This window comes from Eptatretus burgeri, chromosome 8 (assembly GCF_056783735.1).
Source record: "Eptatretus burgeri isolate ZD-2024b chromosome 8, Ebu_testis_v1, whole genome shotgun sequence".
NCBI classification, from domain to species: Eukaryota; Metazoa; Chordata; class Myxini; order Myxiniformes; family Myxinidae; genus Eptatretus; species Eptatretus burgeri.
Window position 1 is genome coordinate 28842386 of NC_140968.1, and position 26397 is coordinate 28868782.

Here is a 26397-nt window from a genome sequence, read left to right on the forward strand (position 1 = left end):
GACAAGCCGATGTCCACGGATTCGAGCCCCAAGCTCGAGCACGCCGTGTGGCAAGATGGTGGCGCTGTACTCTTCCTTCTCAAGGCACCGCTTGCGCACACCCTCCTCAGCGCGTTCTGACCCTGAGCAATGTCGACGGCACAAGACCGTCAGATCGATGGTGGGTCTCAGCTGGTTTCTCACAAGGTCCAGCATACAAGTCCAGGCCTGGCCTGTTCACCAGACAAGGCCAAATCGGGGTGTTGGGCTCCGGCAGGCTGGGTCCATGGGATTCCAAGACGTCGTCGAGCCGTGAGGTGAGTAGGGAGAGTCAGAGGCTCCGTCACTGGACTCCGGATGAATCTGTCGATGTCTCCTCACGAAAGCCGATCGCGCACCACACAGCAACCAGTTCCTCTCGATGCAGATTGCAGCCTCCTAGTCGTCATTTCTATACAGCAGAAATCCGCACTCGACACTCAGGCTCAGTTACTCCCTCGGCAGATGGCAGACTCGACCCTCAGGTTCAGTTCCTCCTACTGCCGATCGCACCACACTTCAGCGCTCTCGTCGCAGATTCACCGCCGCCTTTCCTTCGCTCGCTCGCCTCAAAGCCCACTGCAGTTTTTCCCTTGTTTCACTTCCTCTTTCTCGGTGCTCTCTCGCCTCAAAGCCGACTGCTCATCCAGCAGATCGCGACTCGACACTCGTTTCTCTCTTGCCTTCCCGGCACGCGCTCGCCTCCAAGCCGACTGCTCATCCAGCAGATCATGACTCGACACTCGTCGTTTCTCTGTTTCCTTCCCTGCCTTTCTTTCAGCTCATTCCTCACGAAAACATACACAGCCGTCCCGTGTACAGCCGATCGGCACCACCTCGGCGCTGTTTCACCACCTTTTCTTTTTGGGGCGTGCCCCTTTACGAAGCCGACAAGCTCCTCCCTTCAGTTTCACTTCCTTCTCTAGGCCACTCCCCCTCTCAGCGCGCTGGGCGGAGTCTATTGTCCAGAGAGAGGAAGAAAGAAGAAGAGCCTCTCGGTCCACCACCAATGTACCAACGATGAACAGTCTCTTACACCTCCCGACACACATGTAGTGTCCATTTACTGAACAACCTGGCGAAACATGCATTTAATGGGGGATCTGGGCTAATCCTATATTTAATAACCCACTAAGGGCCATTTCCACAACAATATATATATATATATATATTTTTTTAACATTGTCTCGGCTCGTGGAAGAGTTATGACACAACAAATAAAGACAACATTGGAAAAAAAATGGAACAGCAGGGCGGAGGGAGAAAGTAAATGTGAGGATTTGCGGTATGGTCCTTTTGCAGAGAGAAAGTGAGTGTGTGACATTTCTCATGATTGAGAGACAGACATTCCAAGTGTTTGACCAGTTTGTGATGTTGTCAAGGTCTGAGGAAAGGGAAGAGGCTGCTGTCTGTCTATCAGAAGGATGGGAGATGTCATTGTAGAGTGGAGTCAGCAAAGAGATAAAGTGGATTTTCCAGAGTCAGTGAGATTAGATAATATTTGATGAAGATTAGGAATAAGATGGGGTCGAGAACACTGCCTTGTGGTACTCCAGCCTTGACAAGGAGAGGAGATGAAGGGGTTCCGTTGAGAGTCACATGATGGCTACGAGAATGAAGGAAATCAGTCATCCAAGAGTGGAGTTGGCCTTGGACTCCATAGGCAGACAGTTTGGAGAGCAAGGCAGGATGCCAGACTGCATCAAAACCTTGAGATATGTCCAGAGTGACAGCCCTGATCTCACATCTGACATTGAGGGTGTCTTTTCATTGCTGGGAGAGTAGAATCAGCATGTCCAAGGTCGAGTGACCAGAGAGTTTTTAGGACACGTCCAGTCCTGTTGCAGAATCACAGTAGAGGGTTGCCAGAAACTTTTCCACCTTTGCAGGTGCAAAAGATACAGAATTCAGGAGCAGTTGAGTATGACTCAGAAGGATGGATACAGAGAGGGCACGGTTATGGACACAAGATTTTGAAGCAAAAGCAGAATTGAAGCATTCGACCTCCTCACAAGCGGAGTCGGCTGTGGTGCCATTGGAAGTGAGGGAAGGGATGGAAAGGGAGCATCCACCAGAGATGGGCTTGACAAGGTGCCACCAGGTTTTGGAGGAGACACACACACAAGTTTGAAAGCTCATTCTTGACATTGGACAGATGTTGTTTCCTGGCTCTCCTAAGAGTGGACACACATGTTGTGGGCTTTGTGGAATGATCTGAGGTTGCCTTTGGTCGGATTTGACTTCCAGGAGAATGCAAATTGGTTTTGAGCAACTGCCTCACCACAGGATTCAGAGTACCAAGAGGGAGTGGGAGGATGGGTAAAATAATTGAAGAAGAGGTGGGATGAATCTGTGCATGAGAGCAGGTTTCTGTGGAAGAATTCCCAGGCTAAATTAATATCAGCAGCAGTGGATATCGGAGACTAGTCCTGAAGTGAAATAAATAAATAAACAAAAAGTAAATGAACAAATAAATAAATAAAATAGGAATACACAAAGCACAGGGCCGCAAATATTAAAGCAGGTCACATTTTATGAACCGCGAATATGCAGGGTCCACAAATGTCAGGGTTCCACGATACATGATTAGTCCATGTTATGAAATTGTTGTTGGTTTTATACCTCTTTTGTGCTGAAGTGATGACGATACCGATAAGTTCATGCAAGATGATGGATTTTCAAATTCGACTTCTTATTTATTTTTATATTGCACATAAATCAGCTGTTGAAAGATCACAGTACTATAAATCTTGCTGTATTAACCAAAGACTTGGTTAATGCATATGCCCTGTCAATGCAATCATCGTCACGGTCTCAATCGTGTCACAAGTAAATGGTTCAGGTGCCATCCAAAATAATTACATGAACTTGAAAGCATCTCAAAATGCAAAGCACGTCCACATCTGCTTTACGCTTGAACTAAACTTGATGAATACAGCTAAAAAAACAAAATTTCGAAAAATTGTACATTCTATTAATTTGTGTTCTCCATCTTCTTATCATACAGGTTTGTTGAAAATTTGATGATAAAATCTCAAATGGAAAATGAATAAAGAAACACGGAAACAATTACAAAACTGGGCCGTATCCTGCTGCACAGTGGACGAGTTAAGGGCCACTTGTATTTCCTGTGACTTTGCCCTTTGACATTTTGATCCAATTTTTTATCATTTTCCCCATATTTTCATGATTTGTTGAAAATATGATGATGAAAGCTCAAATGGTAAAAAGTTATGCCCTGGACAGGCACATTGAAGCTCAAAGGTAAATAGATAAAGAAACACGGAAGAGATTTTTGTTGAAAACGGACTGTTCTTACGCTCGATATGGCACGGGGGCTAACAAGGCCTATTTATACTCACTGTGACTTTGCCCTTTGACATTTTAACCCAATTATCACTTAGTCTTCACAATCTCATAATAAAGGTTTGTTGAAAAATTGATGATTAAAAAAATCAAGTGGTTTAAAAAAAAAAAAGTTATGCGCTGGACATGTGTGCACGCACGCACACAGTCTCCTGTTGTACAGGGAACAGGCTAATGAAAGATAATCAGCTAATTGATGGTGTAGAAGATTTAAACTTCGTGAATTCTATTTGAACAGCATACACTGCCTCGTGTGACTGGTTAGGCCTCGTGTTCGGGAATGCCGAACGGACGAAGCTGGTTCTAAACTTCGCTTCCAGCTGCTGGAACCTTTATTGTACATATTGCAAACCACGACAGCAGCCGCCATACGACCACTCACTGTGTGGAAGAAACTTTGTCTGGATGATGAAAGTAAGACTCGATCAAATTGGCTGAATTAATTTTTTGATCTTGGCTTGATTCTGATGTACCATACTCTGCTACAAAATGTCAGTGATACCAAAGCAGTTTCTTGGCAAGGTTTAAACTGGGTGGTTTGCCACTGCCTTCCCAGCAGTAAACAGACCAGGAATTTGTAATCCTTTCATGGTGCCAGCGATAGCTCAACTACTCTTCGCAAAGTACACCATGCGATATTTAACGTCCACCAACTCATGTCGCAGACGGGACGACCATTTAACGTCCATCAGAGGGACAGCATTCCCATTGATGAAGCACCCTGCTTGTGAAACACTGTGATGACAGTTTATAGCTAGGTCGGGATTCAAACTCAGGCGAGACAGCTTTGGAGGTGAGTGGGTGCACCTCAACGCCATCCTGCCAGTCCTCTGCTCGATACAAATCAGGAATTGGATGCAATTAATTCTACTTCTATAAATGACTGAGGAAACACCTCGAGATCAACAGTTCCACGAGAGCGGGACTTTCAGAAGTTGTTGAAAAGATGTTTGAGATTTGAACTCGAGGGAAGAGATCAGAGATGCCATGTGTTCATGGATTTGGAGATAAACTGGCAGAAAGGCCTGTGCTGCATATAACCTACATGTTATCACCTTGCTTCGTTTTTAAACTACTCTGTTACTCTGACCAACAGGAGCTCGGCCTCCTCACAGACAGGCTACCAGTTGTACAACTGATAGAAATCCTTGCTGTGGATAACTACAGCATCTCTGATGGAAAGTTCTGCAACATGGAACTGGAGGTGTGTTTGTTCTTGATCGATTAGTAGTGGTTTGCCACAGTGTGGTTCGATACATGATTCACAATAATCACAACCAGCTCCTTTATTCTCTAAGCCTGAAAACTTTGTTTAGCTGGCAATACAATATTTTGAACTTGCAAGCAATGTTTGCTGTTTATGCAACATGCTTATACAGCATTTTATGCATTAGTTAGCAATTATTTTACAATATAGAAACCTGAGGTTAAAGAAATAAACTTTTCCTCACCAAGTCAAGTTTTTCACTCACCTATACTTCTCCACGAGTCTATCCAATCCCACAGGACCTTCAAGCACATCCACCATGTTGTTCACCATACCTACTTACAAAGTCTTATTCATGTATTTGTTAATTCTGGCCCATCTTATTAGCCCACAATGGACTTAGTCCGAAATGGGGGCTTTTGGATTTGGTCTAGATTTTCGTGTCCATGTGTGCGTCCGCAACCATATCTCGGACATGTGTGGACCGATTTTATTTGTACTTGGCACAAAGACAACACATGATGGTGTGCATACACACCTCCTTTTCTCTCGAGATCAGATCCAATATGGTCGAATGGCAGCCATTTTGTTCCTTAAACGTGTCCCCAACCATTTCTTCGACAAGCATGGTCCGATTTTGTTCATACTTGTCACAAACACAGTATACAATGGCATACATTTGCACCTCACTATATTTTGCGATCTGATCAAAGATGGCCGACTGATAGACTGGCGGCCATTTTAGTTGTACATCAATGTGGGCTAGCCCTTTAACTTCATGCAGCAAAATTACGAAAACAATGGGGGGATATGACATTTTATGTCTTTTTTTTTTATTGTTTACTTGTATCTTGGTCCACTCAGATTATATATATATATATATATATATATATATATATATATATATATATATATATATATATATATATATATATTGTTGCGGTCTTCGCGCCCGCCGGCGTGCGAACGGCTACGTAACTCGAATCGCGGCACGTCGCCCACCGGACGGACAATCCAGTCGTGACCCTCTCGGACTAACGCCGGGAACCAGTCACGGGTGGACCTTTCGGTCTCACCGCGATCGAGCCAATCAGCCCCCGCGTGGGATAGGGTTGCTCGCCAAATTCGACCTACCTAAGTACCCACGCGGAGGGTAGACCGGGCGATCGCACCTCGCCGCAGGTCGACTTCGGACACGGGCCACTTAAGCGACCCGTTCCGTACTATCAGAATAACCGAGTGGTGTTATCGTCGACCTCGACGGTTCGATTAATTATCGGGCGTATTCAGCCCACTACCAACCCTTTACGTGAAGCAAGATGAGGATTCAAAGAAAGAAATGACGAAGCGAAGCGGGAAACAGTTCAACAATAAAGCACATTTATTCGCGGCACACGGGAAGCACACAAATACAATTCCACCAAATGCACACAAAAAAGAAAACACAATTCCATTTACACAAAAAGCAAACATAAAAGTGAAAACACAGTGCAGAGCTAATACCGACTACCGAGCACACGGCAACACTTATACAATTCTACTTCACAGACGGCGCCGACAACACATACCCAAAACCAAGGAAAAGAACATCCCCAAGAATGAGGCAGGCCTGAGGCCGAGACCGGGTCGGGCCTACCCGTCTGGTGATGAGACGCGGAGCGGCGATGGCCCCGCAACCCACGGGCCTCGTGGACAGTGCCTGGCAGGGGTGGGAACGGGGCCCCTTGGTCGCACTATCTCAGCGCGGGGGGAAACAGGAGGGGGTTGCTGATGCTCGGGGTATAGAGGATCTTTATTATCCCTGGTGTGCGTCTCCACCTCGGCCAGGTCGCGCAGCCGGCCTCCCTCGGGCGTGCAGCTCCTGGCACCGACGCGAGCACCCCCTCGTCCGACTCTCTTCAGCTTCTCCAGCCACTGCAGGCTTCGGGCTCCAGACTTCCACACTCGTCCCCTCCGTTCCGACTCCTTCTCGTTCTCGTTCTCTTTTCGTTCTCGTTCTCCTTCGTTCCGACTCCTTCTCGTTCTCGTTTGCGACTCCCTTCTGACTGACTGACGAACACCGTCCTTTTATCCCCCCGTAACTTCGCCTTTGACCCCCTCCCTTTGCCCTTTCACCTCGCTCCCCATTGGCCCGAGAAAAAGTGGGCGTGAAGGCTTTTTGATCCACAAATTTGCATATATCGATCGTTCTGGAGGCGGGGCCAATTAAGCCCTCGCTCACCGATTGGACGGCAAAAAGTGGGCGTGTGTCGTTTTTGATCCGTTTTTGAAGCACAAAATCCGTGATTTTGTACACGCGGTTCGACGCGCGCTCTGCACGAATCCAACACCGGTACCCACAGCGGGGCAAGAACGGTGGCGATGCTACGGTTGCGAGGTGTGACGTGAAGGTCGTGGCGGTTGTGGTGAAGCGGTGGTTGTGGTCGGTGGTTGATGTTGTGGTTGTGATCATGGCGGTTGGTCCAAAATAAAGATAGTAAAAGAAAAACGGCTATCCTGAAGAGTCGCAGCACGTATAAATGACATGTATTCCCACTAGACAACGGGTTTGGGCCTAACTACACATGCACTTACCGAGATACCTCACCTAAGGGACCTGAATGGTGGTTTGCGAATTTGGTAACCACAACACTACCCCCCTCCCCTTTTTACAGACTCGTCCCGAGTCGACAAATTTTCGTGTGCCATCATGTGTAGTTTTCCCCTAGTACACTTTACCTACGGATCCCTGAGTGCGACATTCATGGTATTCGTGTCCCCAAAATAAATAACCTGAGGGCTGCGTAACTATCTAAACAAACTCACTCATACGGACGACTTAAATAAAATTGCCGGCGCTAAGACAAACATGCCGGGGGCGCACTCATATTTACAGTACATCTTAACCTTAACTTACAAATTTTACACTAAACCATGGCCCAGGATCATTGAACTCTGCAAAAAGAAAGCAGTTAGCAGGGAGCCAGGCTGCCCACATGCAGTCTCTGGCTCAAACAATGCAGGAGACAGGGAACGTGGCTGGCTGCTCACACGCAGTCCAAGGCCTTCCCTTTTGAACTGAACGCAGTGAACCACAACGGTGCATGGGCTGCACAAACGCAGTCTCCGTGCCAGCTCAAGTGGCACACGCAATGAACACAACAAATGGATGGATGAATGGTTTGAATGAATGGATGGACGCAAACACGGTGCACGGGCCGCCACTGCAGGCCCGTGTTGTAGCTGCCAACAGGGCAGTTCTTGCAGCTTGCAAACTGTTGCCTTGATCCTGGCGCACATGGAAATGAACAGGGGGGGGGCAAAGCAAAAATTGAACGGGGCTGGTGAACAGGGGCAGTGGGCATGGCATGGCAAAGGCAGCAGGCAAACACAGCCCGCAGAATGAACTGGCCGGCACAGGCCTTGAAGAAAAACAGCCAGCAGATGAACTGGCCGGCACAGGCCTTGCAGCACAGCAGCTGCAGACGAAGTTGGCCGGCCTCCGCCTTGAAGCAAAACACGGCCAGCCGATGAAGTTGGCCAGCTCTTGCCGTTCAGTGGAGGTTGGTGGAAGGAGTGCGGTGGTGCTGGCCACTTGGAAGGCGGGCTCGGACCTACCTACCTGTCTCCCTCCCACCTATCGCCTTTGCCTGTCACTGTACATAACCACTCCCTTAATTTGTCAAACCCCAATTTAGCCCCAACTTATTTTTTTGTTGTTTTTATTTTTACTTCCCCACTATAAATCGTCCCCTAACCCCCTTTATCGTCCTTGTTCGGCTAACCTATCCTGTCACCAAGCCTGCTCCCAACGCCTACGTTCCTTCCCGGGAGGGGAATAAGGGAGAGTTAACGTCCTGTGTCGAGGCCCAACGAATCCTCAGAATGGTCTCGTCAGAGTTCGGCGATCTAACCCAAAGTGGGTCCAGCGGCCCACAACGAGAGCGAGGGGATGGATGGTGCGGAGGGGTACATCTCCTAATCTACCCTAACCATTTAACTGTTAAACTACCCCGGGGCTTTCAACAAGCGCCTCTCGCTTAAACTATTGGTTCTAACAACCCAGATTCCCGTCGCCTGTGTTGGTGTCCTCACAATTTCGGGCCTCGCCCCCCAATTTTCTCTCCGTGCCCTCACACGGTCTCATGGCTGGGACACGTGGCTCCCTTTGGCAGGCACGACCCTCTGCCGAATCTCCCGCTATGGCACCCCCGGGCACTACACTGCCTCCGAGCCTACCAGCTCCCTAACACCGGGGAGTGCCCCCATGGCACCTCCCCTGAAACGCACACGTGGCAGGCCGGCCTCCCGGGCCCCTTTCCGAGGGTCACCCGTGCCCACAACACTGCCCACGCGGCTAATGGCGCCCCGGGCCCCCGCACCAAGCAGGCGCACCCGTGCCCACTACTCTATCCCGGCCCCCCATGGGCCCATGGCCTACCGCGGCCGACTAGCCTGGTGCCCGGGGTACCCTCTCAGCGATACTCACCTTTCGCAGCCACGCTCCCAAGCCCGTCAACAGGGCTCCTGCACCCCTCCAAATGGGTCTCGAGCCTACTTTCCCACCAACAACAAAACGACCTCCATTTTTCAATTTGACTAACCCAGCTAACTCACTTTACTCTGACCCCGGGGTCCCTTGGGCGGGAGTCACTCCTCCCCCCAATCACTCATCGCACCATGCATTCCCCATTCGGTCCATACACACAGACCCGCTGGCCTCACTCACTCACCAAGTACTCACCTCACAACTCACCAACAACTCTTCAACACACACACCGCTGAACTCTGCCATCCTTCTAACTACATCCCCTAACTAACTCGTGCTCCCACGTCGTCCCTTAAACTACAGCACGTTCCTTTTAACACTACGTAGCTAAGCTACGTCCCCTCTACACATCCACAAGTCTGTCACTGTCCTCAAATGTCCCAAAAATCAATTTATTTCCCAACCTAAATCTGGCTACAATCCCTCTAACTAATCCATTCCACGGACTCCATGAGGACTTACCCCTGCCCCATGAAGTCGGTCTAACTAAGGTAACCCTTCCCCCTAACTAGTTTCCATCCTGTGCCCAGGTAAGGGGGTCTTTCACCCCTTGCCCAGGAATCCTGTACACCCGAAAGTGAGGCTTGCTCCTTTTTTTTTTTTCCCATGCGCAGCACCTGCGCGGCAACTCAGAGCTCGCGCACTTTGCACCTGGCCGTGACGTCATGCAGCTGCACGTGTTCCTCGTCCCTCCTTGGACGGGACCATCCGGCAGAGATACCCCTCCTGCCGAATTCCAACCCCACGTGCAGCCATGGCGTCACCGTGCGCATAAAAAAAAAAAACACAAGCCACACGTCTCGAGGGGTTCCCCACGCGAACACATGTGCTTTGCCCGTTGGAGCTTAACACACACGATCGCGTGGAGAACCCGTCCGGTCCAAATCCATTTACCTGCCTAAACTCTGTCCGTCCGCGGGATCGGCAAATCCACCGCGTGCGTTTCCGGACCGGGACTTCACTCTCGCAAGCGAGCACGTGGTGGTCTCGTGCGTTGCACAGCACGAACCTCGTGCTCACTGCTGGGCGAACCCGGCACGGTCCCCGAAACAACTACAGCCGCTACTCGGCTTTCTCTCCTCTGTCGCCGTCTCCGTCTCCATTCCACACACGCATACCTGCGTGTTACGACGCACACAGTCCACTCCATCACATTCACACGGGGAGACGCGGCTGCGTGCTCCCGCATGCCAACCGACATCTCCCTCACATACCGCTCTCTCACGCACACGGTCTCCCTTGCACACAGCGACCTTGCACACGGCCGTTCACTCACGCGTGCGGGGGCACTCACCCGCGGTGCCTCACTCGCACTCCGTGCCTCATCCACACACGCGGGGGCACTCAACCGCGGTGCCTCATCCACACTCCGTGCCTCATCCACACACGCGAGGGCACTCACCCGCGGTGCCTCATTCACACACATGGCGACACTCACGCACGGTGCCTCATCCACACACGGCGTGCTGGGAAGCACGTACTCCGGCACCATCGCCACCACACCACTCACACACGGGGTCGCTTCCACACACGGTGCCGCACTCACGCTTTGCACCACACACACAGGGACAACCACACTGGGGATTCGTGTCCCCACAAGGGTCTCCGGGGCCTCTATACCCCCCAAGCTCTCCGTGCACCCGTCCACAGCACCCGTCCCCTCAACCTCGCAAAGCACGACCGAACCCACCTGGTCGTGACTCGCCTCAAGGGGGCAGACTCCCTCCCCTCGTTCCTGGAGGAGGCCATCCAGGTGCTCGCACTGGGTCCCCACACGCTCCGCGAGCTCACCCCCATTATCCTCCACTACCTCCGTGTGTGTGTGCGCGTCACTTACCCCGTCTTCCTCGTGTAGTCTTTCCTCTATTTTTTCTATCTCCCGTGTCTCTGCCAACTCTTCACCCTTTACCTCCCTTGTCTCAACTATTATTTCCGTTGTCGTCACCTCGTGTCTCGTCTCACACGTTTTGGTCTCCCCATTTAATTTTTCCCTTTCGGTCATCGTCACGACCCTCGCCCAACACGTTCCACGAATTATTTTTTCACCCGCCTCCACCGCGGGCCTGTCAGCCGTTGCACCCCCATCCAGCTCGTTTGCTCCTACACGTGGAGTCGCCATTTTTATCTCCCCGGTCACGGCCTTCATGCCCGCCTGCAGGCTTCGGCCCATGTTCTGCGTCTCACCCCGTAGCTCTTTCATTTCTTCCTTCATGTTTGCTTCCATTCCGTTCATTTTTGTATCCATCTTTTCGTTTATTTGTTGTGTATTCGCATCCATCGTCGTTTTCACTTCATTTGTATTTGTATCCATCTTCGTTTTTACTTCGTCCATTTGCTTGTTCATGTTCGCAATCATCTTCGCTGTCGTTTCCGCATACATTTTTGCCAGCATGGTGTATAGCTGGGTCATGTCGGGTGCGCTTGGGTGAGCCGTTTCGGCAGGGGTCGGGGAAGGGTTTTGGTGGAGAGGGGGGGGGGAGGTGTCATACACCGCGGCCGCTGCCGCACCCACCTCGGGCCCTGGGTTCAGTTGGGCGAGTCCGTGTTCCTGCACAATCAACATTTCCTGCTCGGGGATTCCATACTGGACCATGGATTCTACATTACTACACATATACATTTCTAATACCCCCGGCTCCCGCTCGCCTTGAGACGCCATCTTGCTTCTCGTGAAGGGTTAATTTAACTCGCTCGTAATTTGGAGGGAATCGGGGGTCGCTTCTCTCACCCCTGGACCGATTCCCGTGAATTTAGCCGGAGACAGGAGAGCCTGTTGTCCCGCTCTCCAATACCAGTGCCGCGAGGAGGGCGATGAATTTGTATCCCACTCCTGACACCAGTGTTGCGGTCTTCGCGCCCGCCGGCGTGCGAACGGCCACGTAACTCGAATCGCGGCACGTCGCCCACCGGACGGACAATCCAGTCGTGACCCTCTCGGACTAACGCCGGGAACGAGTCACGGGTGGACCTTTCGGTCTCACCGCGATCGAGCCAATCAGCCCCCGCGTGGGATAGGGTTGCTCGCCAAATTCGACCTACCTAAGTACCCACGCGGAGGGTGGACCGGGCGATCGCACCTCGCCGCAGGTCGACTTCGGACACGGGCCACTTAAGCGACCCGTTCCGTACTATCAGAATAACCGAGCGGTGTTATCGTCGACCTCGACGGTTCGATTAATTATCGGGCGTATTCAGCCCACTACCAACCCTTTACGTGAAGCAAGATGAGGATTCAAAGAAAGAAATGACGAAGCGAAGCGGGAAACAGTTCAACAATAAAGCACATTTATTCGCGGCACACGGGAAGCACACAAATACAATTCCACCAAATGCACACAAAAAAAAAGAAAACACAATTCCATTTACACAAAAAGCAAACATAAAAGTGAAAACACAGTGCAGAGCTAATACCGACTACCGAGCACACGGCAACACTTATACAATTCTACTTCACAGACGGCGCCGACAACACATACCCAAAACCAAGGAAAAGAACATCCCCAAGAATGAGGCAGGCCTGAGGCCGAGACCGGGTCGGGCCTACCCGTCTGGTGATGAGACGCGGAGCGGCGATGGCCCCGCAACCCACGGGCCTCGTGGACAGTGCCTGGCAGGGGGTGGGAACGGGGCCCCCTTGGTCGCACTATCTCAGCGCGGGGGGAAACAGGAGGGGGTTGCTGATGCTCGGGGTATAGAGGATCTTTATTATCCCTGGTGTGCGTCTCCACCTCGGCCAGGTCGCGCTGCCGGCCTCCCTCGGGCGTGCAGCTCCTGGCACCGACGCGAGCACCCCCTCGTCCGACTCTCTTCAGCTTCTCCAGCCACTGCAGGCTTCGGGCTCCAGACTTCCACACTCGTCCCCTCCGTTCCAACTCCTTCTCGTTCTCGTTCTCTTTTCGTTCTCGTTCTCCTTCGTTCCGACTCCTTCTCGTTCTCGTTTGCGACTCCCTTCTGACTGACTGACGAACACCGTCCTTTTATCCCCCCGTAACTTCGCCTTTGACCCCCTCCCTTTGACCTTTCACCTCGCTCCCCATTGGCCCGAGAAAAAGTGGGCGTGAAGGCTTTTTGATCCACAAATTTGCATATATCGATCGTTCTGGAGGCGGGGCCAATTCGCCCCTCGCTCACCGATTGGACGGCAAAAAGTGGGCGTGTGTCGTTTTTGATCCGTTTTTGAAGCACAAAATCCGTGATTTTGTACACGCGGTTCGACGCGCGCTCTGCACGAATCCAACACCGGTACCCACAGCGGGGCAAGAACGGTGGCGATGCTACGGTTGCGAGGTGTGACGTGAAGGTCGTGGCGGTTGTGGTGAAGCGGTGGTTGTGGTCGGTGGTTGATGTTGTGGTTGTGATCATGGCGGTTGGTCCAAAATAAAGATAGTAAAAGAAAAACGGCTATCCTGAAGAGTCGCAGCACGTATAAATGACATGTATTCCCACTAGACAACGGGTTTGGGCCTAACTACACATGCACTTACCGAAATACCTCACCTAAGGGACCTGAATGGTGGTTTGCGAATTTGGTAACCACAACACTATATATATATATATTTCACCAGTATATGTCTTGTGTATGTTATTCTCACTACAGTTGGTAGTAAGTTGATCTTCCAGCCCCTCTCCACTTCCCTCCCTTCCCCAACCCCCCTACAATTTATGCATTTCTTCTGTGATCTTTGACTTCCTTATATAAAAATAATAGGACAGAATTATTGTACAAATAATCCATCAGTACCACAAGTGTCTGAGGGCATCCTGTTAACGCAACCATAATCTAAACACCTATGAACAACATTGCTCTACATTACGACAAAAAGATGACTTTCCTCGAGTTCTTTGAAGCGCTGGTGGCCTGCACAATCACGCATCCAGTGCTGTTGGTGAAGAGGGAATACAGTGACGACAAGAGACATCTCCAGACCTGTTACAGCTTGCCCTCCGTGCCAACGACATCAAACACGTGCATAGTCCAGGTAAAATTGTCTGCTGTAAAGCTAAAACTATCTATCTGGAAAACAGAGTTTTGAAGTGAAGGGTAATAATGGTCCATTTGCTGTTTTGATTTGATAAGTTCTCATTCAAACTGCACAGAAAAATGTGAAATAAACTGCATCAAGCTGTGCTGGGAGATTAAATCCTTTATTCCACAAATGTGAGTCAGATGCGAGAGTTGTACATGGGACATCGACAAGGAGAGACCTATATTCTTTCATTTTTTATCACCAATTGTACAATAATTTTCCAACACACTTTTACATGATGATGTAAGAGCAATGGGAATGCCAAAATAAGACTATATTTCCATGTAATGCATACAGCAGAACCAATGCAGCCAAAAAGTATTTAAACAAAGAAGAAACAGTGCACAGCCACCTCCATTATTGCATTGCTCAGGAAAACATAATGAAGCCTGAAGAACCCAAAGAGCAGTCTGCTGAAGTACCCTATGATAATAATCCTGCTGAAGCAGTCCCAGAGGTGAGTCTGGCACTAAACCATTTGGAATTTCAAAACTTCCATTTAATGGCATTTGAAAATTGATACCCACACAACCAATCTGTTTTTCAGTGCTCGAGGAAAAAACTAATGAACTCCAGCAAGTCATTTCCCCAACTGCTGAAGAACTCCAACATCAATGAGAGTTTAACCTGCTTAGGTGGGTTGCATGCCACATCTCGTCCATATGCTTCGCATCGTGTCTACACCTTGAAAGATCCGAAGTGCCATCTCGTTTCACTCACACATGATTGAATCAAGGAAATGAAGGTCATGCCACTAACGATATCTGATATCATTGTCTATGACCTTTTATTAACCACGAGCAAATACCACCCATCGCTTCGCTGACGGGGATATTAAGGTTTGGGGGGGGGGAGTGAAGAGGTGGCAGAGAAAGAAGAGAGGAGGGAGGGGGAGCAAGGAGGGGTGGGGTAAGGGAAGGAAGATGTGCTGGGGAGCAAGGAGGGGTGGGGTAAGGGAAGGCAGACGTGCGGTGGAGGTTTAATTACGATTCGTCAAATAGCAGTTAAGATGGAAACAAATTAATGTCTAAAATCCATTTTCTAATGGTCATACAAGAAACACGGCCCGAAGAAAAACACCACCCGGACACATCCGGAGACAAACACCGTCCGGATATGTCCAGAGAAAGACAGAGAGAGAGTGAGAGAGACAGAGAGTTGTGGGAGGAGAGTGCTGCACTGTATTGGGAGGGGAAAGAACAAGGATGGGACAGAAAGAGAGAAAGGTGGGGGAAGGGTAGTTAGCAGAGAGAATATTATGTTTCTGGGGTTGATGGAGGAATTTCACAGGAAAGATAGGATTTTATAGAGTTGCTTGGTATGTGGATATGTAGGAGACGTCTCGATGTAAAATAAATTGGGAAACTGTGAGCTTAAGTGTCACCACACTGGGGGGGGGGGGGTGGGGCGTGCTGCTGTGTTAATTAGGTCAGGTTAAAGGATAATTTTTCTCAGTATATGATTGCTCCCTGTGACCTATGTTTTTGCATTTCAAAACCGGCAATAAAAAGGGTTCACATCCTTTACGCAACAACCGAGCTGAACACCCAAGCAGGCAAGAAACCGCGCCTCCAAAAATGACAGTGAGCAAAACACGCCCCCGGAGTGGATGATTGATTGATGATCAGTAGAGAATAGTGAGGTGAGGAGAGTGAGGTTTGGAGCGAGACACGAAGGAGGACAGGACAGAAGTGAGGCGGCAGAGATGGGGGAAAGAAACACTAGCTCGGGGCGACGGGGCACGGGCCACGCGCTCGGAGCGACGGGGCACGGGCCGCGCGCCACTCGCTCGGGGCGACGGGGAACGGGACGCGGGCCACTCGCTCGGGGCGCGGGCCACTCGCTCGGGGCGCGGGCCACTCGCTCGGGGCGCGGGCCACTCGCTCGGGGTGACCACCACTCGCTCGGGGCGACGGAGCGCGGGCCACTCGCTCGGGGCGACGGGGCGCGGGGCGCGTCCATTCGCTCGGGGCGACGGGGCGCGGGCCACTCGCTCGGGGCGACGGGGCGCGGGCCACTCGCTCGGGGCGACGGGGCGCGGGCCACTCGCTCGAGGCGCGCGCCACTCGCTCGGGGCGCGGGCCACTCGCTCGAGGCGACGACCACTCGCATGGGGCGCGGGCCACTCGCTCGGGGCGTGGGCCACTCGCTCGGGGCGACGGAGCGTGGGCCACTCGCTCGGGGCGCGGGCCACTCGCTCGGGGCGACGGGGCGCGGGCCACTCGCTCGGGGCGACGGGGCGACGGCCACTCGCTCGGGGCGACGGGGCGACGGCCACTCGCTCGGGGTGACGGGGCGCGGGCCTCTCGCTCGGGGCGACGGGGCGCGGGCCTCTCGCTCGGGGCGACGGGGCGCGGGCCTCTCGCTCGGGGCGCGGGCCACTCGCTCGGGGCGACGGGGCGCGGGCCACTCGCTCGGGGCGACGGGGCGCGGGCCACTCGCTCGGGGCGACGGGGCGCGGGCCACTCGCTCGGGGCGACGGGGCGCGGGCCTCTCGCTCGGGGCGACGGGGCGCGGGCCTCTCGCTAGGGGTGACGGGGCGCGGGCCACTCGCTTGGGGCGCGGGCCACTCGCTCGGGGCGACGGGGCGTGGGCCACTCGCTCGGGGCGCGGGCCACTCCCTCGGGGCGACGGGGCGCGGGCCACTCCCTCGGGGCGACGGGGCGCGGGCCACTCCCTCGGGGCGACGGGGCGCGGGCCACTCCCTCGGGGCGACGGGGCGCGGGCCACTCCCTCGGGGCGACGGGGCGCGGGCCACTCCCTCGGGGCGACGGGGCGCGGGCCACTCCCTCGGGGCGACGGGCGCGGGCCACTCCCCTCGGGCGGCGGGCGCGGGCCACTCGCTCGGGGCGACGGGGCGCGGGCCACTCGCTCGGGGCGACGGGGCGCGGACCACTCGCTCGGGGCGACGGGGCGCGGACCACTCGCTCGGGGCGACGGGGCGCGGACCACTCGCACGGGGCGCGGACCACTCGCTCGGGGCGACGACCACTCGCTCGGGGCGACGGGGCGCGGGCCTCTCGCTCGGGGCGACGGGGCGCGGGCCACTCGCTCGGGGAGACGGGGCGCGGACCACTCCCTCGGGGCGACGGGGCGCGGACCACTCCCTCGGGGCGACGGGGCGCGGACCACTCCCTCGGGGCGACGGGGCGCGGACCACTCGCTCGGGGCGACGGGGCGCGGACCACTCGCTCGGGGCGACGGGGCGCGGCCCACTCGCACGGGGCGCGGACCACTCGCTCGGGGCGACGACCACTCGCTCGGGGCGACGACCACTCGCTCGGGGCGACGACCACTCGCTCGGGGCGACGGGGCGCGGACCACTCGCTCGGGGCGACGGGGCGCGGACCACTCGCTCGGGGCGACGGGGCGCGGACCACTCGCTCGGGGCGACGGGGCGCGGACCACTCGCTCGGGGCGACGGGGCGCGGACCACTCGCTCGGGGCGACGGGGCGCGGACCACTCGCTCGGGGCGACGGGGCGCGGACCACTCGCTCGGGGCGACGGGGCGCGGACCACTCGCTCGGGGCGACGGGGCGCGGACCACTCGCTCGGGGCGACGGGGCGCGGACCACTCGCTCGGGGCGACGGGGCGCGGACCACTCGCACGGGGCGCGGACCACTCGCTCGGGGCGACGACCACTCGCTCGGGGCGACGGGGCGCGGACCACTCGCTCGGGGCGACGGGGCGCGGACCACTCGCACGGGGCGCGGACCACTCGCTCGGGGCGACGACCACTCGCTCGGGGCGACGGGGCGCGGGCCACTCGCTCGGGGCGACGGGGCGTGGGCCACTCGCTCGGGGCGCGGGCCACTCCCTCGGGGCGACGGGGCGCGGGCCACTCCCTCGGGGCGACGGGGCGCGGGCCACTCCCTCGGGGCGACGGGGCGCGGGCCACTCCCTCGGGGCGACGGGGCGCGGGCCACTCCCTCGGGGCGACGGGGCGCGGGCCACTCCCTCGGGGCGACGGGGCGCGGGCCACTCCCTCGGGGCGACGGGGCGCGGGCCACTCCCTCGGGGCGACGGGGCGCGGGCCACTCCCTCGGGGCGACGGGGCGCGGACCACTCCCTCGGGGCGACGGGGCGCGGACCACTCCCTCGGGGCGACGGGGCGCGGACCACTCGCTCGGGGCGACGGGGCGCGGACCACTCGCTCGGGGCGACGGGGCGCGGACCACTCGCTCGGGGCGACGGGGCGCGGACCACTCGCTCGGGGCGACGGGGCGCGGACCACTCGCTCGGGGCGACGGGGCGCGGACCACTCGCACGGGGCGCGGACCACTCGCTCGGGGCGACGACCACTCGCTCGGGGCGACGGGGCGCGGGCCTCTCGCTCGGGGCGACGGGGCGCGGGCCACTCGCTCGGGGAGACGGGGCGCGGACCACTCCCTCGGGGCGACGGGGCGCGGACCACTCGCTCGGGGCGACGGGGCGCGGACCACTCGCACGGGGCGCGGACCACTCGCTCGGGGCGACGACCACTCGCACGGGGCGCGGACCACTCGCTCGGGGCGACGGGACGCGGACCACTCGCTCGGGGCGACGGGGCGCGGACCACTCGCTCGGGGCGACGGGGCGCGGACCACTCGCTCGGGGCGACGGGGCGCGGACCACTCGCCGGGCGACGGGCGCGGGCCACTCGCCGGGCGACGGGGCGCGGCCACCGCCGGGCGACGGGCGCGGCCACTCGCTCGGGCGCCGGCGCGGCCACTCGCCGGGCGACGGGCGCGGCCACTTCGCCGGGGCGACGGGCGCGGGCCACTCGCCGGGGCGACGGGCGCGGGCCACTCGCCGGGCGACGGGGCGCGGGCCACTTCGCTGGGCGGACCGGGCGCGGCCACCGCCGGGCGACGGGGCGCGGGCCACTCGCCGGGGCGACGGCGCGGGCCACTCGCCGGGGCGACGGGCGCGGCCACCGCTCGGGGCGACGGGGCGCGGCCACCGCCGGGCGACGGGCGCGGCCACTCGCCGGGCGACGGGGCGCGGCCACCGCCGGGCGACGGGCGCGCGCCACTCGCCGGCGACGGGCGCGGGCCACCGCCGGGGCGACGGGCGCGGGGCCACTCGCCGGGGCGACGGGGCGCGGCCACTCGCCGGGCGCACGGGCGCGGCCACTGCCTGGGGCGACGGGGCACGGCCACTCGCCGGGGCGGCGGGGCGCGGGCCACTCGCCGGGCGACGGGCGCGGCCACCGCCGGGCGACGGGAGCGGGGCCACCGCCGGGCGACGGGGCTGGCCACTGCCGGGCGACGGGCGCGGGCTCGCCGGGCGACGGGCGCGGGCCACTGCCGGGCGACGGGCGCGGGCCACCGCCGGGGCGACGGGCGCGGCTACTCGCCGGGGCGACGGGGCGCTGGCCACTCGCCGGGCGCACGGGCGCGGGCCACTTCGCCGGGCGACGGGGCGCGTCACTGCCGGCGACGGGGCGCGGGCCACTGCCGGGGCGACGGGGCGCGGGCTACTCGCCGGGCGACGGGGCGCGGCCACTCGCTGGGCGACGGGGCGCGGCCACTCGCCAAGACGGGCGCGGGCGCGGCCACTCGCCGGGGCGACGGGCGCGGACCACCGGCCGGGGCGACGGGGCGCGGACCACTGCTCGGGCGACGGGCGCGGACCACTCGCACGGGCGCGGACCACCGCCGGGCGACGACCACCGCTCGGGCGACGGGGCGCGGCCTCGCCGGGGCGACGGGCGCGGCCACCGGCCGGGAGACGGGGCGCGGACCACCCTCGGGCGACGGGGCGCGACCACTGCCGGGGCGACGGGCGCGGACCACTCGCACGGGCGCGGGACCACTCGCCGGGCGACCACCACTGCCGGGCGACGGGACGCGGACCACCGCCGGGGCGACGGGGCGCGGACCACTTCGCCGGGCGACGGGCGCGGACCACCGGCCGGGGCGACGGGGCGCGGACCACCGGCCGGGGCGACGGGCGCGGACCACTCGCCGGGCGACGGGCGCGGCCACCTGCCGGGCGCACGGGCGCGGCCACTCGCCGGGGCGACGGCGCGGGCCACCGGCCGGGGCGACGGGGCGCGGGCCACCGCCGGGCGACGGGGCGCGGCCACTCGCCGGGCGACGGGGCGCGGGCCACTCGCCGGGCGACGGGGCGCGGCCACCGCCGGGCGACGGGCGCGGGCCACTCGCCGGGGCGACGGGCGCGGGCCACTCGCCGGGCGACGGGGCGCGGCCACCGCTCGGCGACGGGGCGCGGCCACTCGGCCGGGCGCACGGGCGCGGCCACTCGCCGGGCGCACGGGCGCGGCCACTCGCCGGGGCGACGGGCGCGGCCACTCGCCGGGGCGACGGGGCGCGGGCCACTCGCTCGGGCGACGGGCGCGGCCACCGCCGGGGCGCACGGGCGCGGCCACTCGCCGGGCGGCGGGGCGCGGGCCACCGCCGGGCGGCGGGGCGCGGCCACTCGCCGGGCGACGGGCGCGGCCACTCGCCGGGCGACGGGCGCGGCCACCGGCCGGGGCGACGGGCGCGGCCACTCGCCGGGGCGACGGGGCGCGGCCACTCGCCGGGGCGACGGGCGCGGGCCACTCGCCGGGGCGACGGGGCGCGTCACTCGCCGGGCGACGGGCGCGGCCACCGCCGGGGCGCACGGGCGCGGCCGCTCGCCGGGCGACGGGCGCGGCCACTCGCCGGGCGACGGGCGCGGCCACCGCCGGGCGACAACGGGCGCGGCCACCGCCGGGCGACGGGGCGCGGCCACTGCCGCCGGGCGCACGGCGCGGCCACCGCCGGGGCGACGGGCGCGGCCACCGCCGGGCGACGGGCGCGGCCACTCGCCGGGCGACGGGGCGCGGCCACCGCTGGCGACGGGCGCGGGCCACTGCCGGGCGACGGGGCGCGGCCACCTGCCGGGCGACGGGCGCGGCCACCGGCCTGGGCGACGGGCGCGGCCACTCGCCGGGCGACGGGCGCTGGCTACTGCCGGGGCGACGGGGCGCGGGGCCACTCGCCGGGGCGACGGGGCGCGGCCACTGCCGGGCGACGGGCGCGGCCACTGCCGCGACGGGGCGCGGCCACTCGCCGGGCGACGGGCGCGGCCACCGGCCGGGGCGACGGGCGCGGGCCACCGCCGGGCGACGGGCGCGGCCACTCGCCGGGCGACGGGCGCGGGCCTTCGCCGGGGCGACGGGCGCGGGCCTCTCGCCGGGCGCGGCCACCGCCGGGCGCGGCCACTGCCGGGCGACGGGCGCGGCCACTGCCGGGCGCGGCCACCGGCCGGGCGACCGGGCGCCACTGCCGGGCGTGACCACTCGCCGGGCGCACGACCACTGCCGGGCGACGGGGCGCGGACCACTGCCGGGCGCACGGGGCGCGGACCACTCGGCCGGGCGACGGGCGCGACCACCGCCGGGCGACGGGGCGCGACCACCGCCGGGCGCACGGGGCGCGGACCACTCGCCGGGCGACGGGCGCGGACCACTCGCCGGGCGACGGGCGCGGGACCACTTCGCCAGGCGACGGGGCGCGGACCACCGCACGGGGCGCGGACCACTGCCGGGCGACCACCACTCGCCGGGCGACGGGGCGCGACCACTCGCCGGCGACGGGGCGCGGACCACTCGCCGGGGCGGCGGGGCGCGGACCACTCGCCGGGGCGACGGGCGCGACCACTCGCCGGGCGCGGGGCGCGACCACTCGCCGGGCGACGGGCGCGACCACTCGCCGGGCGACGGGCGCGGCCACTCGCCGGGGCGACGGGGCGCGGCCACCGCCGGGCGCACGGGGCGCGGGCCACCGCCGGGGCGACGGGCGCGGGCCACTGCCGGGCGACGGGGCGCGGCCACCGCCGGGCGACGGGGCGCGGCCACCGCCGGGCGACGGGCACGGGCCACCGCCGGCGACGGGCGCGGCTACTCGCCGGGGCGACGGGGCGCGGCCACTCGCCGGGCGACGGGCGCGGGCCACTGCCGGGGCGACGGGGCGCGGCCACTCGCCGGGCGACGGGCGCGGGCCACTGCCGGGGCGACGGGCGCGGGGCCACCGCCGGGCGACGGGCGCGGCCACTCGCCGGGGCGACGGGGCGCGGGCCACTCGCCGGGCGCACGGGCGCGGCCACTGCCGGGCGACGGGGCGCGGCCACCGCCGGGGCGACGGGGCGCGGGGCCACTCGCCGGGCGCACGGGCGCGGCCACCGCCGGGCGACGGGGCGCGGGCCACCGCCGGGCGACGGGCGCGGCCACCGCTCAGGGCGACGGGCGCGGCCACCGCCGGGCGACGGGCGCGGCCACCGCCGGGCGCACGGCGCGGCCACTCGCCGGGCGGCGGGCGCGGCCACTCGGCCGGGCGGCGGGCGCGGCCACCGCCGGGTGGCGGGGCGCGGCCACTGCCGGGCGACGGGCGCGGGCCACCGCCGGGCGACGGGCGCGGGCCACCGGCCGGGCGACGGGGCGCGGGCCACTCGCTCGGGCGACGGGCGCGGCCACCGCCGGCGACGGGCGCGGGCCACTCGGCCGGGGCGACGGGGCGCGGCCACTCGCCGGGCGCACGGGCGCGGGCCACCTGCCGGGCGACGGGGCGCGGCCACTCGGCCGGGCGACGGGGCGCGGCCACTCGCCGGGGCGACGGGCGCGGCCACCGCCGGGCGACGGCGCGGCCACCGCCGGGCGACGGGGCGCGGCCACTCGCCCGGGGCGACGGGCGCGGCCACCGCCGGGGCGACGGGCGCGGCCACTCGCCGGGGCGACGGGCGCGGCCACCGCCGGGCGACGGCGCGGCCACTCGCCGGGCGACGGGCGCGGCCACTCGCCGGGGCGACGGGGCGCGGCCTCTCGCCGGGGCGACGGGGCGCGGGCCTCGCCGGGCGCGGCCACTCGCCGGGCGACGGGCGCGGCCACCGGGGCGCGGGCCACTGCCGGGCGCGGGCCACTCGCCGGGCGCGGGGCGCGGACCACCGGCCGGGGGCGCGACCACTCGCTCGGGCGACGGGGCGCGGACCACTCGCCGGGCGACGGGGCGCGGACCACTCGCCGGGCGACGGGGCGCGGACCACCGGCCGGGGCGACGGGGCGCGGACCACTCGCCGGGGCGCACGGGCGCGACCACGCCGGCACGGGCGCGACCACTCGCCGGGACCACCGCCGGGCGACGGGGGAGCGGACCACCGCCGGGGCGACGGGGCGCGGACCACGGGCGACCGGACCACTCGCCGGGCGACGGGCGCGGACCACTCGCTCGGGGCGACGGGGCGCGGACCACTCGCTCGGGCGACGGGCGCGGACCACTCGCCGGGCGACGGGGCGCGGACCACTCGCCGGGGCGACGGGCGCGGCCACCGCCGGGCGACGGGCGCGGGCCACTCGCCGGGCGACGGGGCGCGGGCCACTCGCTCGGGCGACGGGGCGCGGGCCACTCGCCGGGGCGGCGGGGCGCGGGCCACTCGCCGGGGCGGCGGGGCGCGGCCACTCGCTCGGGCGACGGGCGCGGGCCACTCGCCGGGCGACGGGGCGCGGGCCACTCGCTCGGGCGACGGGCGCGGGCCACTCGCCGGGCGACGGGCGCGGGCCACTCGCCGGGCGACGGGCGCGGGCCACTCGCCGGGCGACGGGCGCGGGCCACTCGCTCGGGCGACGGGGCGCGGGCCACTCGCCGGGGCGACGGGCGCGGGCCACTCGCCGGGCGACGGGCGCGGCCACTCGCCGGGCGACGGGCGCGGGCCACTCGCCGGGCGACGGGGCGCGGCCACCGGCCGGGCGACGGGCGCGGCCACTCGCCGGGCGACGGGCGCGGGCCACCGCCGGGCGACGGGCGCGGCCACTCGCTCAGGGCGACGGGCGCGGCCACTCGCCGGGCGACGGGCGCGGCCTCTCGCCGGGCGACGGGGCGCGGGCCTCTCGCCGGGCGCGGGCCACCGCCGGGGAGACGGGGCGCGGGCCACCGCCGGGCGCGGCCACCGCTCGGGGCGCGGCCACTCGCCGGGCGACGGGCGCGGGCCACTCGCCGGGGCGACGGGGCGCGGCCACTCGCCGGGCGACGGGCGCGGGCCACCGCCGGGCGACGGGCGCGGCCACTCGCTCGGGCGACGGGGCGCGGCCACTCGCCGGGGCGACGGGCGCGGGCCTCTCGCTCGGGCGACGGGCGCGGGCCTCTCGCTCGGGCGACGGGCGCGGGCCTCTCGCCAGGGGCGACGGGCGCGGGCCTCTCGCCTAGGGCGACGGGCGCGGGCCACTCGCGGGCGCGGCCACTCGCCGGGCGACGGGGCGTGGGCCACCGCCGGGGCGCGGCCACTCCCTCGGGCGACGGGGCGCGGCCACTCGGGCGACGGGGCGCGGCCACTCCTCGGGCGACGGGCGCGGGCCACTCCTCGGGCGACGGGGCGCGGGCCACCCTCGGGCGACGGGGCGCGGGCACCCTCGGGCGACGGGCGCGGGCCACTCGGGCGACGGGCGCGGGCCACCGGGCGACGGGCGCGGACCACTCCTCGGGCGACGGGGCGCGGACCACTCCTCGGGCGACGGGCGCGGACCACTCCCTCGGGCGACGGGCGCGGACCACTCGCCGGGCGACGGGCGCGGACCACTCGCCGGGCGACGGGGCGCGGACCACTCGCCGGGCGACGGGGCGCGGACCACTCGCCGGGCGACGGGCGCGGACCACTCGCACGGGGCGCGGACCACTCGCTCGGGGCGACGACCACTCGCTCGGGGCGACGGGCGCGGGCCTCTCGCCGGGCGACGGGGCGCGGGCCACTCGCCGGGGAGACGGGGCGCGGACCACTCCCTCGGGCGACGGGCGCGGACCACTCGGGCGACGGGGCGCGGACCACTCGCCGGGCGACGGGCGCGGACCACTCGCACGGGCGCGGACCACTCGCCGGGCGACGACCACTCGCACGGGCGCGGACCACTCGCCGGGGCGACGGGGCGCGGACCACTCGCTCGGGGCGACGGGCGCGGACCACTCGCTCGGGCGACGGGCGCGGGCCACTCGCCGGGGCGACGGGCGCGGCCACTCGCTCGGGCGACGGGCGCGGCCACTCGCCGGGCGACGGGGCGCGGGCCACTCGCTCGGGCGACGGGCGCGGGCCACTCGCCGGGCGACGGGCGCGGGCCACTCGCCGGGCGACGGGCGCGGGCCACCGCTCGGGCGCGACGGGCGCGGGCCACTCGCTCGGGCGACGGGCGCGGGCCACTCGCTCGGGGCGACGGGGCGCGGGCCACTCGCTCGGGCGACGGGCGCGGGCCACTCGCCGGGCGACGGGCGCGGGCCACTCGCCGGGCGACGGGCGCGGCCACTCGCTCGGGCGACGGGCGCGGGCCACTCGCTCGGGGCGACGGGGCGCGGGCCACTCGCTCGGGGCGACGGGGCGCGGGCCACTCGCTCGGGGCGACGGGGCGCGGGCCACTCGCTCGGGGCGACGGGGCGCGGGCCACTCGCTCGGGTCGACGGGGCGCGGGCCACTCGCTCGGGTCGACGGGGCGCGGGCCACTCGCTCGGGTCGACGGGGCGCGGACCACTCGCTCGGGTCGACGGGGCGCGGACCACTCGCTCGGGTCGACGGGGCGCGGACCACTCGCTCGGGTCGACGGGGCGCGGACCACTCGCTCGGGCCGACGGGGCGCGGACCACTCGCTCGGGCCGACGGGGCGCGGACCACTCGCTCGGGTCGACGGGGCGCGGACCACTCGCTCGGGTCGACGGGGCGCGGACCACTCGCTCGGGGGGACGGGGCGCGGACCACTCGCTCGGGGCGACGGGGCACGGACCACTCGCTCGGGACGACGGAGCACGAACCACTCACTCTTAACGACGTGGCATGGAAAAAGCGTCCACAGTGAGTGAACGATTTGCTGAGAATGATGTGGTGTGTTACCGCAATTGACTATAGGGTGCTCAGCAAGTGGCTTAAGCACTCAAGCGAGAACTCCAATTAAATGCTTTATAAGGAACGGCTGGGCCAGGCTGTGGCTGCATACCATGAAGGATCCCTAACTTTAAAGCCGATCTTCACCACGCATGCAGCAGTTTATGAAATAAAATGAATTCGTTCAAATAATGACTTTATCCACAAAAGAGTTTCTGCTTTATGTATAACAACCATGGAGACATTGCAAAGTTTAATTGCCTGTGAAATAAACATTGCAGATTATCCGCCATGTTGCCTGCTCGTCTGTGCCCACGTCATGTGGTGCATCGTTCGCGGTCCGCGCAAACGTTCTAACTTCATTTTAAAACATCCGTTTTTCACAAGATTTGCTTTGATTCTCTGGATTGCACCTCGCGAAACTTCTGA

At 63.3% G+C, this 26397-nt stretch overlaps 2 protein-coding genes across 2 annotated transcripts in view; one reads left to right on the forward strand and one right to left on the reverse strand.

Annotated features, from left to right (window-relative positions):
• LOC147021412 (radial spoke head 10 homolog B2-like) overlaps positions 1-14267 on the forward strand; it is a 66915-nt gene extending 52648 nt beyond the window's left edge. The window contains exons 12-14 of the mRNA XM_085891325.1: positions 3650-3798; positions 4481-4588; positions 13943-14267. Coding sequence (XP_085747451.1) covers positions 3650-3798; positions 4481-4588; positions 13943-14152 — 467 coding nt within the window. The 3' untranslated portion in view covers positions 14153-14267. The remainder of the gene's footprint in view (positions 1-3649; positions 3799-4480; positions 4589-13942) is intronic.
• Positions 14268-14689: 422 nt separating this feature from the next.
• LOC147021414 (uncharacterized) lies at positions 14690-26298 on the reverse strand. Its single transcript, XM_085890440.1, has 3 exons — positions 26267-26298; positions 16947-18882; positions 14690-14773 (listed from the first exon to the last, which is right to left on the reverse strand). Exons 1-3 carry the CDS (start codon positions 26296-26298, stop codon positions 14690-14692), a joined length of 2052 nt encoding a protein of 683 aa, XP_085746566.1.
• Positions 26299-26397: the final 99 nt, after the last annotated feature.

What these genes read in the sequence shown, in the direction of transcription:
- LOC147021414 (XM_085890440.1), bottom strand. Translation starts at nt 26,298, where the DNA reads ATGCACCACATGACGTGGGCACAGACGAGCAG. An exon ending in ACGTGGGCACAGACGAGCAG is followed by an intron (nt 18,883 to 26,266) that starts GCAACATGGCGG and finishes GCCCCGGCGAAG; the next exon opens with TGGCCGCGCCCGTCGCCCGG. An exon ending in GAGGGGAGTGGCCCGCGCCC is followed by an intron (nt 14,774 to 16,946) that starts GTCGCCCCGAGG and finishes CCACCTAAGCAG; the next exon opens with GTTAAACTCTCATTGATGTT.